This window comes from Strigops habroptila, chromosome 8 (assembly GCF_004027225.2).
Source record: "Strigops habroptila isolate Jane chromosome 8, bStrHab1.2.pri, whole genome shotgun sequence".
NCBI lineage: Eukaryota > Metazoa > Chordata > Aves > Psittaciformes > Psittacidae > Strigops > Strigops habroptila.
In genome coordinates this window covers 21008308-21030470 of record NC_044284.2, presented here as the reverse complement: position 1 = coordinate 21030470, position 22163 = coordinate 21008308, and the positions used below count along the sequence as shown (strand labels likewise).

Here is a 22163-nt window from a genome sequence, read left to right as displayed (position 1 = left end):
CTCGATACTTAGTCTAAGAAAGACTTTACAGTACACATGCATTCCCCATATTTTCAGTATTCCACGTAATCTCTCAGTTCCCATTAACAAAGAAAATTCTCCACTTAATTCTCACTTTTGCAACCATCTATATAATCTTTTAACAGTCTCCTATCAGCAAAAAAACTAAGGTGTTTTTTTTTAATTAAATATGCACTTTTCAAAAGACTTCTTAAATCCTGTTTCTGAAAGCATTGTCTCTTAAGCTATATACATGTACAATTAAGATTTCCCCCAGCACATTTTCAAGATCCCAACAATATAAAACCTGTAGATACACAACTATAATAGCAAGCCATCATCCAGCACTCTGTGCCTGTCGTTAAGTACAGCTTTTGCTTTTAGAAACAGTTCACAGGAGGCCAGATGCCTTTTAATTTCATGTTTTTATTACAATCTCCCCACACCTCCAAGTATAAACATTGAACCCTCCCCACTTCTCACCCCTCCCTGCCTCCCACCCACAGAAAGGTTGCATGGTAAGAGACCAAGGTGAAGCGTTTTAAAGCCACATCAATGCCTAACACACAGAACAAGTTTGGAGAAGGGAAAGCCTAACATTAAAAAAAGTTAAACAGCTGATTGATTCCAAAATATTAATAAATAAAATATGTAATAAAAAGGTTTTATTTTTTCTCATTTTGAAGATTTTTTCACAACAAAGGAATAAATTCAATAAAATAATGTAAAAGCTGTCATTTTGGAGTAAAAATCTGTTTTAGGAAACCATAGTGTACTGTAGGTTGCAATTATTGTACTTAGACTTAAGGAAGAAGTTATAGAGCCTCAGGCGTACTGTCCTTTTATTGTTTCTCATGCAATCCATAAATACAGCTTGTTATTGATACATCATATATATGTGCTATAAATACACATATATGATGCATCTCTGCGGAGGCTCTTTTTAAAAACCGAACAAAAACATTACTGTGGTGTCACAAATATTCCCTGCAATTAAAATGGAGAGATATGAAGCAAAGATTTACTTACAAAGCTTATCACAGTAGGTACCAGACTGTTCAACTGCTTAGAGTAAAATATCACGGCAGGAAAGAAAACCCATTCACTGGATTCAAAAGTTGCTTTTCTCTGGATAGTCAAACTAGTGAAAGCAAAACAGAGCTACCGCTATACTGAGAGATCTAAGCACCATAGTATGTCTGAAATACACAGTACTTCTAAACAAACTATGAAGTCCTTTAGCGATCTGTATCACCAGTGGGGCAAGAAAACAACATTTAATTTTCTGTTCAGATTTTATTTGAAATCTAATTCAAATTGTCAAAGCTACAAAAAGGGGGAACATTGGAGTTATTTCTGCTATGTCACAACATTCTAAAACGAAATATCACTACTGCCAGCAGATCACTTACACACATTTCTGATGAAACTTCTAAACACAAAAATGTTTCTTTTGGGAAATAGTCACAATGAAGATATTTTGTACAATATAAAACAATGACAAGTCTACAGATGCCATTACTCATGAGTATACACGTGCATTCACAAAAAAACAAAAAAAATTATCAGGAATGCTTTTTTGTTTTTTTAAACAGACTGTTCAGGCACAAAAACAAAACCGCATTTCCAATAAGTGACAGCATCATAAAAAATAGTAACATTGTCAGTGTTTGCTTTTCTTTGACTTCTTGTGAGATCTGTGAGGAGAACGGGACTGAGACCTGGATTTTTTGCCTGACTTTTTAGGGGATCTGGATCGTGATCTTCTTGATCTTTTGGGTGTCCTGGAGCCAGAAGGTGACCTGCCAAAGAAAATTTTATGTCAAATATTGATTGATAACATCAGCTTTTTCTGCAGTTATTTGGAATTCACTTATTGAACTAAACAATGTAGAAAATATTTTTCTCTAGGAAGGGGAAATAACACAGTGATTTCTTGCCTTTGAGAAAAAGGCAGTTTTTGCATGATAAGGTTTTTATTGTATTTTGGGCTTAACTGCAGTGCTTAGAACCCACAAGAAAAATAACGCCAACTCATGCCTTCCTTAAACCAATATAAGGAATTCACAACCTTCCACATCTGCCTCAACCACCTTGGCTCCTGTATTAACAGCAGCCTAAATCCATATAGAGGAGAACAGAAACAAACAACTGTGTTGAATTGTTATGCTGAAATACTTCTCTGTTTTTATTTGAATTCCTAATCTATAGCACAAGAACCTGATTACTGTAAATATTTACTACGATATTCTCAACAGCATGAAAATAATAGTCCTCAATATGTCTGAGAAATCTTTTATCAATAAGACATTCGATACCTTTAAAAGAAGTGGAAGCTGAACTTTCAAGTTTTGAGCTGCAAAACCATCAATACAATAATAAAATCTCACCCCATGTTTAACATTAACTAGAAACAAATATTTGTGTCAGTCTGGAGATGAGGAAACACCCACTTCAGAAACAAAACCCCATAAGCAATATCTAATCTAGATTTTTTTTCCCCATTTAAAAAAAAAAAAATCATGGGAGAGGAGATTTACGTAAGCAAATCAACAGTGAAAGACTGCATGCTCAGTATAATTCTAGAAGTTCTACGGGCTATAGAAGATTTGTCCTTTGAAAATAAAATCTAATAAACCAGTAAGGTGCTTTGGTTTAAAAGCAGTATTACTCAAAATTATCAGCAAAGAGGTGAACAAGAACATAGAAGTGAAGAGTCTTGAGCTATCAAGGCAGGAGCCTGTATACATTTCAGACACCAGTGTCCAAAGATATTGACCAGCAACATGCAGCATAGTCCATTACTAGAGAAAATAATTGCATATCCAATGTGCTCTGTTAAAAGAAACAAAACTCACCCACAAAAAAACCCAAATAAAACACACCTATGTACTTAACTTTCCTACAGCCTGAAATAGAGAAGATACCAGCTTACCTTTTGCCTTTTTTACTGACATCTCTGGGAGAATCCTTATGTGATGACCGAGAACGTGAACTCTCTTTGTGGGACCGTTCCGAGCGCTCTGACCGTTCGGATTTTGGTGATGGAGATTTTGCTCGTCTACTGCCACTGCTGCGAGATGGGCTGGGTGAAGCACTGTGTCGTCTTTTCCTTTGTAAAGAAAGATACAGTCATGTACAGACACACACAGACACAGAGAAATGAAAACAGATATTAAAAAATAGGTTCCTTTCTGTAGATATTTTCTTTTGGCAGTATAATGTTAGATCCTTTGAAGTAATTATAAAGTAGTAGAGTTTTTATTACTTATAATAATAAAAAAAAAAAAAAGAAGTTCAACATGTGCACAACATTTTCTCTGGTTGAAAATTAAAAAATGAGAAAATAAAGGCCTGTGACTCATCTACTCATCTTTGTTTATGACAGTGTAAAAAAACATTCTGTCATAGTTTCCTGACAAGCAAGACATTTTATCCAATCTATACTTTATACCAAGGATGAGTTTGGCTACACAAGTATTAGAAAATCTGAGTGTACAATCAATTACCCTAAAACCTAGCTGTTTTGAAGAGTTTGCACTATGAGATGAATAACATTTAAACCATCACAAATAATTTGTGGTATGACTTCAGTACAGTTTTCTGAGTAATATACTGCAGTCAGTTTACTGCTAAAAAGAGAGTTAAATATCCTCTTTGCAACTGGTCATGATTCTACCATGCTTCCTCAGGGCCTAAATGAGCCAAAAAGGGATTCTACTCAAAAGGGTACATCACTTGGGGCAGGATAAAAATAAGACTTCCTTTAATATTTTGAAGCATGTTTTAATATCCAAAGCATGTTTTTTATTGTTGGGTGGGGTTTTTTGTTTGGGTGGTTTTGTGGTTTTCTTTTAAAATAAGGTGTGTAATACACCACATTTTCAAGGCTGCTGCTGTACACAAAGATACTAACTGTGAGGTTTTTCCTCCCACCCACTCTACTCCAAGGAAAGCCATACCTCTCTTTTCTTGTTGGTGTACATTCCTCCTTTTCCTTCTTATCTTTGGACCTGGTGTCACATTTTTCCTTGTCCTTTTTGTCTCTGTCCCGTTCTCTTTCCAACTCTTTTTCTTTTTCCTAAATTATTAGAAGCATTAAAGATTTCAGGTGAAGTGTGACACTAATTATTAAGTAAAGACAATTAAGCTAATCACAAACAGCATAAAAGCACTGAGCACTGAAAGAACAGAGCACATAACCCAGGAAGGAACTAAGGTCACACCACACCACTCTTCAAATCTGTACTACTGCTTTGTACACAGCAGAATTATTTATTGTAACACAAACATTGAGAAAAACATGTAAGATGTTGCCCTAGGTGAGAAAGTCTGAGTATCTAATTGGAAATGAACAGTCTTCAATTTTATAGATTTCAGGGAAACATTACAGCTGTAATAGATTTTTCTAAACTAAATTAAACACAAAAGGATACCAAGAACCTCTTTTCTACTTAAAGCACATGCATTCATCTTCATTAATCCAGACTGAAAACTGAGATAATCTCATAACTACAAGACATCTAAAGACAAAATAAAAATACAAACAAGATTCTGCAATTACATCTACTCTGTCAAAAAAAAAAAAAAACCCAAACCACAAATATGGTCCATTTCTATATACCAACAGGACCACTTTGAAAGAAAATATATACCCTGAGCAAACCTTGTTTGTCTGTCAAATAGAAAATTAACTATACAAAAATAAACCTAAACCATCAGCAAGTTGGAACAAAGAGATCAAGAGATGTACTTCTTTCAGTACTGGCATAAGAAAAAACCAAAATCCTTCTGTTGCAAAAAAATGAACAGACACTCCCTGCATTCCACATAAAGATGACAAAGAAGGGGCGAATTCACTAAATCAAACAAGGGGGTGGGGGAAAGGAGTGAGGGGATATTATTAACACAAGTGCAGGAAATACCAGGACAGTTATACTAATCTAGCCTCACATTTTCTCTACTACATGGGAGACTTACCATTAAAATTTTAAAGTGCCCCTTATCATTATACCTGCTATTGCAAACTACTGTTAGAGTCCATTAAAATCAATGGGCTACAAAGATATTCCTAGTTTATCTGTTGACAATTATTTCATCTTGATAAATAGGAATAAACTATCTTAAACAGCTTTAAGCTCCTATTCTCTTAACAATATACAACACTACTAGGAAACCTACTCTTGGAATTAGACAAAAAATGACAACCAACTACCAAGTTTGTGGGAAATGCAATCAGAACTAGTATTACATTAGTATAAAAGCTAGCTTTATTGTGGCATTAAAGCAAAAGATAAAGTTATTCCCTTATCAACAGGGTTGTTATTTTTTTAAAGAACATCTGTTCTTTATCATTAAATTGTTATAATTGTTAATTATCATTAAATATTTCTTAACTAAGTATTACCTCCAGCATTGAAAGTGAGATAATTATAAAAAGATCTAAAATATCACAAGTTGGTTGAACTAATTCTACACAAGGCACCTAACAAAGTTACCAGAATTACGATTTCTGGGGGTTTAAGCTACTGTCTCAGTAAACATTCTGTGCTTACTGTACAAATCACTTCTTTCTCCGATTACAGAAAACACCGAGGAAGTGGAAAGTTTTAGGATATAACTAGAATTAAAAGGCAAGTTACTTCTAAAATTAAAGTCTTAACTACCAACATCAACCTCCAAATGCGTAAATGTCCTTTAGGGATCAGCTTTCTTAAGTTTTACAAGTCTCTTTCTTCAAGGTACTTGGCAAAGTTACTTTAGTGAATTAGTCAGATATTGAGCGCCAAATAATGCAAAGAACAAGTGATAGACAAACATCTGGTGAAAACTGCCTATTTGTATTTAGCTTCCAGGAAACTGCATGGGTACCTAATTTCATCATTGATCTGTCAGGCTGTGAAACTAAATTAGAGAAGCATCTGCCACTTACTGTCTCTCCCCAGACACACTGTCCAAAGAGGTTCTGTGTTCTTTTGTAATGTTTCAAAGATTCAGATCACATGACATGTATGATGCTCATTTTTAAAGCCACTCTGACTTTATAGTGCAGAGAGGACTACTAAAAATGGTAATGGTACAGAATTATTCACTTTTGCATGACAATATGAACTGGAATTGTCCAGGAAATCTTAGACACTGGAGAATCAGAAGCACATATGCTGCTTAACACTATTCTTTCTCTTCCTTTGGAAGCCTTTAACAGAATGGATCAATTACTGAAAGCAAAATGGAAAGCCTGAGGAACAGCTTCAATTGACAGCTCTCCCTTTCCTTTCCCCACTTAACAGTTTGCTTTATGTAGTAGATCCAGAAGTGACTTCTATGGTTTCAAGACATTCTAATGATACCCATCTGTACAGTGTGAAACACTACATTATTATGAGATTATATAGGAGAGATTATGTCTACTCTGCAGAAAGCACTTGGACTCAGACATGCAGTTTGACATTACAGTAGAATTTTAGCAAAAACCATGTGGTGTTGTACTTAATGCCCCCTTACATTCAATAAACTCAATAAAATCCTATCACAGAATCAGAGCCAAACATAAAGAACATTTCTTACCCTCTGGAGCAGCTTGTCTCTATAGTGTTCAACCTGTTCCTGAAAACTCTGGCCTGGTTTCTTGGGTCTTTTCCCAGACTCTAACTCATCCTGAAACTTCATCACCTTAAGCTGTGAAAATAATACTGACCATTAGGTTATTGGGCTTATTGTTATCCAGTTAGGCAGGTGGCTGAAAATGAAATTTCCGTGATTTGTGTTCTTCCTATACAAGTTTGCGCACAAAAAGATACTAACTTTATTTAAACTGGATCAAAGCAACAAAAAACACATACACATCTGCAGGCACCTGCAGTTGTTTACAGACATGTTAAAAACTAAAGGGATCTTTTTCTGTTATTCTATTAAATTCTGTTCCCATCATCTGAACACTGCATCCTTATATTTCTTAGATCATCTGTTTTTTTTCTTTCAAAATTAAATCATTTACTGCAGGTGTCTTAATGTATCATTTCAGCTTTTCTTGTCTACTCCAGGTTTTCCTTCAGAAACTGCTTTTTTTCATTTAACCCTAAATGTTAAAATCAAAAGACTGATATAATTAGGGCATCAAAACAAACGCATCTCCTCTTTAGGGCTGTTTGCACTGAGTGGTTGGTTTGAAAAAAGTTGATTTTTACTAACATAATACTCTATTGTGCACTAGCAAGCTTAGCAACAAAATTCAGTTCACGAATGCTGCTAAATGTAACACTAAATTTACTGCGATAACACTCCCAGCCGAGCCAGAAAGCATCAGAATTTTTCCATGTGGATTTTTTTTTCCCCTAAACTGACTAAAACCTTTCTCCAGCTTGATTCACATCACAAAACTTCTCTCACATGCCTTAGCACCCATTTGTCAATTCTTTATTCTTACTGACACAGCCTTTTATAGACAATACTCCAATTTTTTTTTGTGATCAGAAGATTTTTTGAGGGGAGGGGTGGGGAGCAGCTTGGTAATAACTCATGTTGTATGTGTCAACCATCTTCCAAATGTTTATGCTCTGACCCTCCTGTATTTCCTGTCTCAATACCAATTGCACAGCCGTATATGTAAGAGTAGATTTTTCCAGTGCTTGAGGTTTGGTTTCATTTTTAGCAAAAACACAAAATATTTTTGTCTTTAGAAATATTTAACTCTTCCACATTGAAAACACACAAAAGAAAAGACTCTGTCAACTGTGTCCATTTTGATTATCTGAAAGGATTCTTATTCTCCAGCTCCTCAACTCCATAATATGAAGGGGGCACTAAATCAAATCCTAAAAATTTCTTTCTTCCCTTTCAAATGCAGCAGGCCATACCAGATATCAAGATACCACATACTCTAATCTTTCCAATTATTGATGGAGAAGGAAGGAAAGCTCCAACAAAAACAAATCAATCACAAGAGCAAATATGTTAAGAAACATAAAACCCAGGCAAAAATAGCACTACTTTGAACAGGATCCTCTTCCCCTTCATTTATAGAGCTTATGCCAACAACATATTTTTCATTTTTGTCTCAAAATACTATGGAGCAACTTGGTTTTTGGAGGGAGGAGGTAGGCCCCAATCGGGCATTGCTATCTAGTACTACACTAAATTTCTGATGAACGGTCTGCCTGCCTCTCCCATTTACAGAGTATGCACTACCTAAGGGTGAGCAGCTTTCATTTTTGCTTACAATTCCTCCAATTAAAGTCAGCAGCCAATAGAAAGCTGACATTGTCATTTACATTTACTCTTCTCTGCTCCTTGAAATGCAGAAATACCTCTTGGATCCATATATTCACCCTGTACCACCTGTTCTGCTACAAAATCAAGTTTGCTTTCTCTACCATGATGATTAAGGAAAAATAGGAAAAGCCTATATAATAACCACTGACTCAGCACCTCCCCAAACTCCAACTATGTTTAACATCGTATGGTTTCCCAAGACAATTGTGGTCTTTTACAGACCAATCATCGATGGATCTCTCTCTCACATACTTCCTGTAACTCCCTTTGAACCCATGTAAACTGACTCCTCTTAGCAAGATGCTGTGGGTAAAGGAAATCAGCTCTAATACAACCCCTGGAAAAAGTGTTACAAAATGCTGAGATGGAATCAACAGCTCACTACAGAAATACCATTCTCTTCCACCCTCCCTCACTGCTCCAAACCAAGAGTTCCTCCTCACCCCTCCCATCATTACAGTGCTTGGCTGAGCCAAGATCAACAAGATCAACAACAGCCAGATCAACTCGCTAATCCAGTACAAGCCCACACCCCACCTTTAATTTCACCCCCCCCCCCGCCTTAGTGAGATCTATTGGCTCAGGGTAAGAATGAGCAAGTGCCAGAGCTCACAGGCAGGATCAGGATAGTCCCTTTCAGCAGAGGCAAGTAATTAGTTTTTTGCTATTTGCTCTGAAAAATCACCACCATAACTGTGTTTTAAAAGAAAAACAATTACTTGGGTCCCAAACTCCAGAAAGGAATTCTCTAAATAATTCTACTGCTCAGAATTACTATATAAACTTATACCTTGCTTATTTCCCCTCAGCATTTCATTATTCATAGCATAGAATCACAGAACAATTAAGGCTGGAAAGGACTTTAAGATTGTCTAGTTCCAACCCACCTGCCACGGGCAGGGACACCACACACTAAACCATGTCACCCAAGACTCCGCGCAACCTCGCCTTGAACACTGCCAGGGATGGAACATTTACAAAAGCGTATTAGTCATAATGAATACTCTTCTTAGTGATCTTTTAATGTAGTGTATGATGCTTATTTTCCTATCATACAGTTCCAGATACACCCCCAGCAGAAAGAGATCTCTAAAACTTAGGCTTAAAAATGCTTAAGCATTTAATTGATGGAGCATTAATTTTGTAAGCGTTCCAACTTTGTAAACCTGCATTTAAAAAGAACTAACATACTCTCACTGAACTGGTTGTTCTTTAACTATTTCTGTCCAACAAAAGCCATTAAGATTGTTCATCCTTAGAAGAAGATACATTGACTTCAACTAGAGTCAGTAATATGCATGGTAATATGGAAGAGGAATTTTTTCAAAACCCTGTGCAAAAACTCTGTAATACTAATTTCTCAGGTACAGCAGCCTCCCACAGCAGAAAGACTTTAGAGGTTTTCAGAGACTGCAACGCAAAAGTGTCAAACATCAGTGAAGTTCCTGTGAGCAATCTCTACAAAGTGCTCCAATGCAGGGATCATATTTCTCTCTAACTATGAGGAGGTATCTCTTGTAAGTCAAAAATTAAGAGCTCCACAACACACATTTTGTCTTTTGGTTCTCACCTTGAAACTTCTCCCTCTCTCCTCAAGCTCATTTGTGAGAGTTTAAAAGATTCAGCCTTTCCTAGAATTTGAGGCCTGGATTACAGACCAAAAAGTTCGCTAGCAAGTTACAGAAAAGGTTAACATCCTGCTACCATGGCTCAGGGAAACCACAGACTGATGCAAACCCAAGCCCTGCCTGTAACTTTTTGCATTCTGACACACACAGGTGTGCTGTGGGTAGCCTCCCCTGCTTAAAATAAATCTGTTTTCAAAAACTGTTCTTGGTTTTCTCATCTTCTGCTGATACTGAGTCCATACACAGTTGTCTCGGGGGTGAGGGGAAAGACTTTTTCTCAAGAGGTTATTCCACAGTTATACAGCCTCATAACTTCAGTGGCCAATTTCAAACACAATTTATTTGAGGTAAATTAGCTGCATATTACATACGAGGATTAACTAGGAAATTAATCACCAGATGTTTGATAAAAAAAGGAATTTCTGCTTGATATATAATTGCACCTAAGTCTAGACTGATTACAGATAGGATGGACATCCAAGATATCAAAGCATTTTGTTTTTCCTTAAAACCAACTCACCCCAACGAGGGCTGCAACAAGTCCTAGACTTTGCCAGAAGCAAAGTATTTCTTTGAAAACTTACGTTTTCCAGCAGGTCTATAAGCAGTGGAATTTCTACAGTTACAGTATTATCAACAACAGATGCCAGATGTACACATGTGAAATACCTCTTTAGCTGCAACAGACATCTGACATTGTCAGTCACATTCACAGGATGCTATGTGTCTTGGAGCTAAGCAATTCCTTGTTTTTGTCTTTGTGTAAAACAGAAGTAGATTCAAAGATTTGAAATAGATCAGAATCTGCTGAATTAAGGTAGTCATTATCTTCTAAGGAAGAACTGCTATAAATAGTGAAACCTATCAGTCAAGCAAGAGCTTATTTATGTCATCTGTATTATTAAGTTCCATTGAGTAAGATAATTATCTGGATATCTTTTGGCCATTTTGCAGTGGCCTTAAATGAGTTAGGTACAAAAACCTCCATAGACTGTAAAGACCATTGTTCTAGTGATGATTACAAGCCTCAAGTAGCTCTAGGACTTCATGAACAAATACACAAAAGGGGCTTTGAGCAACCTGGTCTAGTGGAAGGTGTCCCTGCCCATGGTAGCAGGCTGGAACCAGGTGATATTTAAGGTCCCTTCCAACTCAAACCATTCTATGATTTTATGACTATTCTGCATACTAAGCACCATAAAGGAAATAACGGAAACTGTGTGGAACTTTGGGTTCTTGACAAAGGTATACAGGGCCTTGAAATCCACAACAGGCCTTGAATACGATCTGCTCCTCTGGACTACGCTTAATCTATTCTTATCTTGTGCTTTAGTCATTCTCTATTGGAGACTGAGTACTACAAAGAATTCTGATCTATCTTGTCTGGTACAGCAATCTGTACCAAGAAAGCAAGAAGAGTAACCTCCTTTCCCTGGTGACATATCCCGGTAGAAAAATAAATTGCACCTCCAATACCATGAAACATCAGGGGCGGAGGGGGGGAGTGGCAGGGAAAGGGAAGGGACACAGCCGTGGGGAATCTCCGTTTATGCACTGGGCAGGGGGATACTGACAGAGCACAGACACAGGACAGTACAGCAGAACCCAGCCCTGCACCTCCTGGAGTTCAGTGGTATGCAGCAGAAAGGCTGAACAGGAAGACTGCAGACCATTAGTCTCCCACCTCTGATTAAGCAATGGAATGCTACTTTGAGGTCTTGGGTGGCTAACACAAAGGTGAGTAAAGACAGTTACTGAAGAGGACAAACCTCCTCCACTCTATGCTTTTTGGGTAGAATTATAAAAGCTTGCACAGCAACATGTAGACAGAAGTAAAGTACCTTAGAGAAAGGTCCAAGGAGGACAATGCTGCTTCATATTGCTTGTGATTTTTTTGTATGCTCTAAGGAAATAAGCTTAATGAACAAGTTAAGCAGTGTAAAATTTCCATTTTTCTAACACTTCACAGCACTAAGGACTCTTTACAAAGAGGAATATACCTTTATGTCCCTGGTGCAGGAAAAGGAGAGACAGACACATGCATAGCACCATAAAGACCATTCTGAGATTTGAGTTATAATATTATAAAAAGCAAAGTGCCAATTTTCCCACACTAAAAAAATCAACCAAACAAAAAATAAAACCAACAAACCACACCAAACCGTAAAGAAATCACTGTTTGTCTATGTTACAAAGAAAAGCCTTTGTTTTTGCTAAGGTCTGGAAAGAGTTAACGCTCCAGGTTCACAGGGGTATGGGGAAGGCAAACAAAGGGTTAACAACTGGCCTTCTCTGATGGCGCCAGTCTGATGGCTGTGCCCAAAGTTTGTTTCTTACCTCCCAGCTGACAAACTGAATTTACTAACTGTGCCAAGAGAAAAAATTCTTGTTTGTACTCATGAACTTAAGGAAAAAAAAAAAAAAAAAAAAAAAAAACATTAAAAATTATGTCTCAGCTTCCCCGTGAGTCACTGTGTAAACTGCCAGAGAATCAGACTTCGCCCTTTTTTTGCCAAAGGCTTTACATGACATTTTTAGCAGTGTACATTAGATGGCATAATTGTTAAAGCTGGTAATTTGGTTTGGTTTTTTCCTCCCCTCAAATTTAATAATGGATGTGTTCTTTGGCAGGGACTGAGTACATACTAGGAAGAAACTTCGAGTGTGAATGCTTTTGGAGTACTTTCCTGTCAATGACAAACTTAAGGAGAAATTTTAAATTTTAAGTACTTTAAGAACTACTTTAAGACACCTGGTGTCTGAAACGTTCTGAAAAAAAAAAAAAAAAAAAAAAAAATTAAAATTACAATCCTTTTCTGGATATTCCAGAAGTCTTGAACTGAGGTGGTAATTCACTCACCACAAAGAACAAAGATGGCAATATGCACTTGAAAACATCAAATATTTGCCATCTCAAACTGTTACAGACAATTACGCTGATGAATGAACTTGCAACGCTTGTGCAGTGTAAAATTGACAATGGCTAAAGTAAATCACTTCCTAATCTGCCTCCACAACTGCCAGGATAACTTCTGTAAAACAGATACCGAGTCTGAAAGGAGCCCTTTCCATAACCACTACAATCATTATCACAGCAAAATGAAAACTAGGCTCACTTGTACTTTCATTAGTCTAACATCATAGATTTCCTACAAAACTACTGCCACCATGAGTCAAGTCAAGACATAAACACCATTTAGCTTTTCTCAGATTCAGAACCTACTCACTTCAAATGGCTATGCATCATGAACTTTCAAACTACTATGCAAAGCAAGAGGTTTCTAAGTGCTTAGTTACAGTCCATTAATTTTAATAATCTGAATTATTAAACAGAGGCATATTTGGGAGAAACAACAGTTGTGACATTTTAAAAGATTATTGCTTGTACATCTTAAAAGATTAACATGGGGCTTTGCTAATGTCTAATTTTAGCTAACTAGTACATTATAGCATACATAGGTAGGCAGCCACAATTCCACATTCAAAATATTACCGAAATTATAATCCGTCACTTGGAGATGCTAGAACTGCAACAAGTAGTTTAGCAGCTTCTTAGAACCATTTTAATGCACTGAACAGAAGGTACAGGAATTTCAGTATTCAGTGTATCATGGGTTTTAATACTGAATACAAGCTGGAAAGCTGTATGCAATTTTAAACCTTTTAACTGCATTAAATTTAATTTTAAATGCAATTCTGCATGGCATTCTATGACAGAAAGCCTTCACTGCTAGACAGAGCTCATGCTAAATTCAAGTTCTAGTTAACTTCTCAGCCAACCACCAGCTCAGAAGCCAGCAAAAATACGTAAGAATCCGTGTTTATCAATTTTAACAGCTATACTAATGCCTATGCTTGGAGAAAAGATAAAAGAACGAGCGAGTCCTATAAACTGCATGAGGTCTTTGATTAAAATACCCCATTTCCAGGGCCACCTGGTTTAGTTGCATCTACTTCTTTGATGGTTGCAACAGTGAAAAGAGCAACTTCTAAATGCAATAAGATACAGACACTTCTAGGCAAGAGACAGAACAAAAAAGGCATAGGACTAAGGCCACATCCAAAAGTCACTCCCATTTGCAAAGAGGAGGAAAGTGTAGAGCAACCCATGCAATCACAGGCTAGCAGTGGTACTGAAAAAGGACGCTGAAGAAGAGTAATTCTCAACACGCAATATACTCTGACTCAATTGTTCATTTTTCCTGCATTTTTTTAAAAGCCAAAAAAGGCAAGGCTGGTAAACCAACATATCTTTGTGAAAATACACTGGACTACAAAAAAAAAACACTATATAAAAATAGGATTATAACGATTTCAGTAAAAATAACTCCCTATTATATGCAGAGAACTGGGGAGGAGTGAGAAGTGGGAAAGGTACAGAAGGATGGCATAAACCAGCACATGCTGACCTCTATTTCTCGGAGTTTGGCACGCTTTTCTTCACTCATTTCTGAATATTTAACTGATGACTTGGATTCAGGCATTTCTTCTTTAATAGGATTGGAATACATGTGTTGCTCTTCTGACTTCGAACTCTGAGTGTCTTCTTCATCTTCACTTTCTTCTTCTTGGCTTTACAGAAAACATAGAATTAACTGATATAGATACATATAAGAATGATCTGTTACAAAACTTACCATCTCTCCTAGTTAGTATCTAGGATTAGTTACTAGGTTTGAAGTCTGTTAAGTAAGATTATGTTGTGTAAAAGTCTGCAGCTACAAAAGTCCCCGTGAGGCAGATATCTTCATATTCGCACCTAAATTTTTAGGGTTTGAGCAGACTATTCATAGAATTATCCTCAGATAATTTAAACTTTTTATACAAACAAAATGCAGAACAATTCTTGAAATTTACAGTCACCAAATCTACATCTAATTCAGCTACAAAACAAGCCCAGTACCTCAACAAAAATCTCTTTAAGCACTGTAACTGTGCTTCTCAGACACATAGTTTTATAAGGGAACAATATTTACTACACCTTGACATTTTGGAGACAAGCCTGACACGGCAGATACTCAAAATTGCATTCCCAGACTGGCCACTAGAGTGCTGCAGGGCTGCATGCACTGCAGTAATATATTTAAAGCATTAATTAATAGATGCTCTCAATTGCCTGAAGTAAAAGACTGCTCAAAAACAACAGATGGCATGAAGTCTATTAGCACCCAAAGAAACATCTATGTTGGAACATGATTCACTGTGTTTGTCTCAAAAGCAAAAGGCAGAGGTTTAGACACATTCATACATACCTGACAACAAGATTTCCAAACTGTAAAATACTACTACCTTAGTTCTTACTATTTGACATTATCAAATCAGCATCAATTTAAAGATTATGGGTGACAACTCTACCAAAAATGTAATTTATTGTGTTAGAGAAAAATTATGGGGGCTGCAAGCATGCTGCACTAAAATCCGGACTTTTCTCTATTTTCTTACTTTCAAAATTTTATTTTTGTTCTGCTCTTACAATACATATATTGCATATATACGCATATATATGCATATGATACGTATAACACATATATCTCATTGGAAGTTCCAAAGACACTCAACCTTAGAGGCAGAAAGTAAGCATGTTTTCAAGAGAATGAAAGAGTATTTACTTTTGAATTTCCTCCTCCTCGGATTCTTCATGTTGGTCAAAAAGCTCCCACTTAGAAGTAGTAACAGCTAGAAGAGACCATAAGATAATTTTAACAACAGAAACAGTGATCACAAACTCAAAATTAGTATTTGTAGATATAATAAAACTTACGATGTAATAAAATTGACCAGCATCTAGCATTTAATTCAGACTATTTCATAGAAATACTCAAAACTCCACATTATCACAATATTTACTATTTGAAGAGCTACTCACTTATATTGCATACCATGTTTCAGTAAATCCTTCAAAAGCAGCCAAGCATTTGTCAGTTTATAAAAATCTTACCTTCCAAACAAATATGTAGAAAGACAGACAACCACAGACCCAGATTTATTGATTTATTTATTTATTTAAATATTTACTTTATTGAACTGGAAATTATTTCTGAAAGGTTGGTAGGTTATTGAAGTAGCATAACAAAACTAGAATACACTATTTTCTTCACCGAAGTTATAAGCAAAAAAAGAAGTTACAATTGAAAATCCTACCGTATTACTACAGAAATCATATTAGCACTTTTAAACAGATCAGTTGAAAATAATCATGAAACACAGAAGTGACATTAAGCTTTCAGTATACTTCAGGAAGCGTTTAATTTAACATACACTTTGAAAACTAACCTTGAGCTTCCAGTTCCGATTCATCCACTGCTTCCCACTTCGAAGGGGCAACTTTAAATATAGGCTCATTCTTTTTTGAGTCTTCAGCTGTATCCACTGTTGGAGAAAGAGACACAGAAAAATAATTTCCCATGCTCTTCAAAAGTACAAACAGAAAAATCCTAATATAACAATCAGATTTAAATACTAAAGCATATTAAGCCGCTTTATTATTTGCAAAGAAAAGAAATTAGGATTTGGAACCTGATACCGATAACATCAGAAGACACCTACTGTGTCTCTGAAGCAATTACAAACTAAAAGCAGTTTTTAAACTAATTCTTCCTAGAAAAAATTTAAATTAATCAAAGTCAACATTTTACAAAGCTACATGCCATGTTAATTGTTGGCTGAACTTGTAAAAACTACTTGGGGAAAAATACATCATTAAAAATTGAAGATTCAAACTGAAAGCAGTGTTGAAACATTTCATACAAGGAACTCCATCAAGATCATCATCCAGGGATTTAATTGGGACTCCATCCAGATCATCGATAGGAGCAGCATCAATAGGAATTCCATCCACATCCTCCAGTGGAGCACCATCAAGCTCTTCCTCAATGGGAGCACCATCAAGATCATCTGGTACTTCCTGAAAGCAAAGAATAATTAATTATTTCAATAATAAATCTACACTGCTTTTCTTTACTTCTGCAATCATTGTTTCATTTCTTCTTAAAGGAATAGTTTTGGAAATACCTAAACACAAAACCCCCCAACTTTAACAGTTTTTGCTACACAGTACAGTTGTTTATTGCAAAAGATAAATATGACAATATCCTCCTATAAAAAAAAAATTGTAAGCAAGAACTTGGAATTTTTCCACAATGTACTGGAAGCTTTGCAATACCTATATTCAAAAGAAGAGATACTAAGCTGAGGTTTAGCTTGAAATGAGCCAATTAGAGTCAGATAAATTATACGTAGTACATAGGAAAAATCCCCTGAGAACTAGTAAGGTGAACAACTGACAAATCAACTATTTAGCAGGAACACAAATTTAAGGAACACACATAAATGATATGTACACCTACATATTCTAACTTGTTAGGTGCACTGTCCTTCATACGCGCACGTTCACTCTGCTCTACTATAAGGGAAATAAGCCAGCCTTCCAATTATACTGTAGGTCTGCCTTCAACTGTTCCGAAAGGCATGTTTCCACAGAGTTACAAAATTAACTTATCCTAAACATACATAAATTTATGTCTTTATTTTCTTGATTAATACATATATACAACTGTAAGAAGATCAGTACACATTCACTCAGTGCTAATGGTATCCCAAAACTTTTAAGCATAGAGCTTCAAAATATTGAGTAGTAATTTATACATATCACTATGCAGCAACTAAAGCTCATTACATATCCTATTTGAAATAACCTCTACCAAAAAAGATAGATATAAATACTGTAGCATGACAAAAAAGTTAGGCACTTACTGCTCTAATACAGTACAGCAAAGATCAAAGTAGAACATCACCAGTGTAAATGACCTACAACAACCTTACTCTCAAACTAAGAAAGCTCAGATGGTTTCATCACATTTAAGTGTGACACTCACACAAAAACAATGTGGATGATTCAGGTAGTCAGATGCCTAGCCCTAGTCTTTGCTCTGAAATGGTTTCACAATATAACACCACCATAGCACCTGATCTACAAGCAACAAATGTATAAACAGATCAAACAGTATTTGCATCTGAAAATCTCTCTTGCACTTGTATTTAAGAGTAAGGATTCCTAGGAAAAAAAATGTTTGTTCACCTTAACAGAGACATCAAAATAATCCTTGTCAGCCCTATTTCATACTTCCACATTTTCCTCAGCATCTGCTCTCATCTGCTAGCATCACTACCAAGGTCACTTACCTCTGTTTCTTTATCTTCCATGATATTTACAAGCCCCAAGAAAATATTCTGTAGTTTGATCAGAAATGGTTCTGGATAGATTGCCCAGTCTTCCCATGCTCGGAAGCATGTCATTACCCGTTGCTAGAAACAATAGGGGAAAAAAAAATGCTCATGAATTTGTATTAGGAAATTTTAAGCGATTGGAAATACACCACAGAGAACTAATACTGTAGACAGCTACTCCTAAGTAGTTCCATACTAGAGTATATTGCAATGATACCATGCTGGTATGAATGAAATTATGATCCTACTTTTATGTTTCTTGTTTTTGTCAAGCTTCAGCTCAAGCTTGACACATTAAATGTAGCTACAGGTATTAGGAAAAAAAAAAAAAACAAACAAACAAACAAAAAAAACCCTACTGCCTGTCTTTGCTACGTAACTAGTTACTATGTAACTAAAGTTGATTCTCAATCTAGAGCAATTCGGAGCAAAGGAGGTAGGACAGCCAGGATAAAGGCCTTAAACAAAAAAGCTACACTGTAAGCTTTGTATTTAAAGTTTCTGATTTGAAAGGAACAACAACAAAAACAAACAAACAAGCAAAAGCAAAAACCAAACTGTAGAGGCATCTTTAAAACAGGAGAAGGAAAAGCAGAAAAGCTAGGCTGAGCATGAGAACAGTGAGAAGCAGAGCACTTCATCTCAAAAATCACTCTCAACTACCCACGGTCAGACTGCTTATCAAAGCTCAAAAAACAAAGCCTAGCACAAAAAAAACTTTAAAAATAACTTTATGCTGTTAAATCCACCAGTATCTTTCCACAGGTAGCACCCACATTTATTTCTGAAACCAAAATATAGGCAGTCCAAAAATACTCAGAAAGCTAGAAGGCCTTGTTTGCAACTCAAGTACTAGACAGATATCCTCTCAACTCCACAACTATACATCTACAGGTACACTTCAGTTGTTGGATGCTAATTTTCTTCCTTTATTTCAAGGCTACCTTTGCAAGAGAGAAAACTTGATTTCTTTTTTTTTTAAGCTTAGTTAGGAAGCCAGAGATCTAAGTCATCTATCATAGTATGCTATCTCTTGTGCAGGAACACCTATTTATTTGACTTCTATGTCATGTAAATAACAATGAAATACATACCTTGAAATTTTCAGACTGTAAATGGCCTTGTATTGTACGGTAAGTAGCATTGAGATCAGAGAATATCTGACATAATTTTGTTTCAAAACTAGAATTAAACATATACATTTCTTTAGTTAAACTTCGTAATATATGTTTTTTGGACATACATAATTAATGAAAATGCCTGGGACAGGACTCAAAAGCACAAAGTTCTGATCCCTATATTAGCTATGTACTGAACTATAAAGCAAATATCATTACTGTATATTAAATCGCCTTGGACAACAACAGAACTGTGAAGGGAGATCTTCACATCTGCTGCAGCCTCTTTATACCGCCTGGAAAGATTGGAGGAGGATAAAAGGAGTTTTACAACCTTCTAACAATGAAAGAATTGTCTCAAAATTCAACCTGTATTTTTAAAAAATTCTTTGTTACATTTCTATTCTAATTTACTCCATGAGGTCCTCAACGAAAGCACAGTTGAGTAGCAGCTGCCTAGCTTCCCTTGAGCTTCTCTCAATGTGCAGAAAAAACCTGGCACAGCAAAGACACGCTGCCACAAACATCATTTTTAATCACTAGTCTTGTAACATGCTAAATATTCCCCATCATGCTACCATAATGTCAGAGAAACTCCAGGAAGTAGACACAATTAAATATCTAAATATTACAAAGGCACTCTCCATTGGACATTGTTCTTAAACTCTTTGCAGCGCCTTAGAAACAAAGTACATAATTCCCTCACAAGTTCTTCAAAGTTCATGGAGAATCAAAACACCACCTCTCAATTGAAAAAAAAAAAAAAAAAAAAAAAAAAAAAAAAAAAAAAGAAATATCTATTTCAAAAATTGACTTCTTCATATGGATTATTTGCTATACCATGCCTTGGATATTACCTACAGGCTCTCTTTCTGTAAAGAGGCACATGACTTATTCTCACCACTGTGAAGTTCCATGCAAGTTGTCCCTTGATACGGCACGTAACACTTCTTTTTGCATTATAAAACAATCCTATGCACTAAGATGTTACACCTTACACATTTTCATGCAAAGAGATATAGATATCAGTGTTGTAACAGTAGCCTCACAGAAAAGTGTTAATTTCTCTACAGCCACATTTACCCAGTGATGTACAAAACTGAATGTAAATATTTTTTCTTTTAATCAATCACCTGAAATATTATACTTACAATTTTCTATAGTAGGAAGCATTGGCAACTTTAGCTGAAGAGTTGTATAACACATCCGACACTAGATATAATCTTGCAATCTACAATAAAGAGTGTTCAAGTTAAGATAACTCTAAAGTTTAAATGTTCCTGAAAATACATGCATTTTTCCAGAAAGAATACAAGATAGTTTAAACTATCCAGAAGTATCAAATTAAAACTAAGTGTAACACAGCCATACTGTTACTGAACATGCTAAGAGGCATGTATCTTTCACTACAGGGTACCAACCACTGTAACATATTACATAGTATTACAAAGGACGGATCATGGCATTCCAGTTTTTATTTCCTAATTTGAACAAACTATTCTGTTGTTTTCAACTTCACAGAAAGGCAGAACATTACTTTCAAGCAAATTCAGAAAGAACAGAAAAATATATAACAAAATGCCACAGTAGAAAAAGTATACTCAAATTCAAGCCCACATTTTGAGACAAAACCTTAATGCTATCTGAAACTTATGAAATAATGCTTGTAAATTATATGCATGTGCTGTTACGTGAGCTCTTCCCCCAAAATACAAGATTATACAAAATCTCCACACCTTCTTCGGAAGAGGAGTCTTCAGAATGGACAATGATTCTGTAATGCAGTCTACAATTTCTTCAGCAGCTTCTGCATTATTTAGACAGAATACCATTGCATCCCCAATATCATTCTTCCGAGGCGTTAATCCACGCAGAATTTCCTCTAATTTGTCCCTCTGTCTGAAATATCAGAAATTTTAATACTTTCAATGTAAAATTAATAGTACTTCGGGGAATTTCCATTTAACGATGCTTCTGATTTTTCCATCTTTAGGACAAAAGCAATTTTAAATATTTTTATATTCTGTCGTCTGAATATTTTCAGTGACTCATGAACATATGCATCCACATTATATAAACAAAGTGCAAAAAATTCCCACTCAAGTCTTGACTACACCCAGAAGTCAAGGAAAAATAACAGAAATACCTAACACAGCACATCAGTATCTCTAATAATGTAATTATCTTTGGGGACTTAGTTTAAGCCTAAAGCAAAACAGACAAATCTAAAGCATGCAAGTAATTTCTGCTGTGGAATAAAAAACATTAGATGTAGAAAGCTGGTAAGAAGCAATTATTTCAGGTTTTTCCTAACCTCCATATATACACAATACTCTCAAAAGAGTATCTTTTTGAGCCCTTCAAAAAGAAGATATAAGAAATAAATTATGTACTAACACCTCTAGAAGTATGACTGGTATCATAACTATGATGAAAAGAATAAAACAAGCAAAATTCCACATGCTGATATCACAGTTGGCACAGTAACAGCAAAATTTGGAAACTCATGTATAAATTTCCACTTCTATAGCCATCCCCACCACAATTCACAGCAAAGAACTCAGATGATGTCTCTTCCTGCTTATTAACAACTGCTCCCAATTTTAATTTCTGATGAACAGCATCAATATACTTCTAATAACCGTTCAGTTCACGAGAACATAGCAATGTTGAGCTGCTATATACCCCCACCAATAGATATGAACAGAAAATGGGGGAAAACTCATCTCCCCAAGCACCTTCAAATAAAGGGTTAATAAAAATTCATAGAATCATAGCATAGTTAGGGTTGGAAAAGACCTTAAGATCATCTAGTTCCAACCCCCGTCATTGTTCAATGATGACAAATCTAACCAAATCCAGAATGTATCTAGCAACAAGCACCATCAAAAAAGACTAACTGAAAAGCACTGAGGTTAAG

The 22163-nt window shown here is 35.8% G+C and overlaps 1 protein-coding gene across 6 annotated transcripts in view; it reads right to left on the bottom strand.

Moving 5' to 3' along the window:
• Positions 1–244: 244 nt before the first annotated feature.
• The window catches only part of U2SURP (U2 snRNP associated SURP domain containing), a 45659-nt gene continuing 23740 nt past the window's right edge, over positions 245–22163 (bottom strand). For 4 of the 6 annotated variants that reach the window (XM_030493747.1, XM_030493742.1, XM_030493745.1 and 1 more), the window contains 12 exons: positions 20980–21142; positions 20395–20474; positions 19220–19307; positions 18081–18203; positions 16647–16803; positions 16173–16268; positions 15509–15575; positions 14309–14471; positions 6568–6678; positions 3963–4081; positions 2936–3112; positions 245–1802 (listed from right to left, as the gene is read on the bottom strand). In XM_030493747.1, coding sequence (XP_030349607.1) covers positions 1664–1802; positions 2936–3112; positions 3963–4081; positions 6568–6678; positions 14309–14471; positions 15509–15575; positions 16173–16268; positions 16647–16803; positions 18081–18203; positions 19220–19307; positions 20395–20474; positions 20980–21142 — 1483 coding nt within the window. In that variant the 3' untranslated portion in view covers positions 245–1663. The remainder of the gene's footprint in view (positions 1803–2935; positions 3113–3962; positions 4082–6567; positions 6679–14308; positions 14472–15508; positions 15576–16172; positions 16269–16646; positions 16804–18080; positions 18204–19219; positions 19308–20394; positions 20475–20979; positions 21143–22163) is intronic. The other 2 variants (XM_030493743.1, XM_030493744.1) reach the window with 2 other exon arrangements.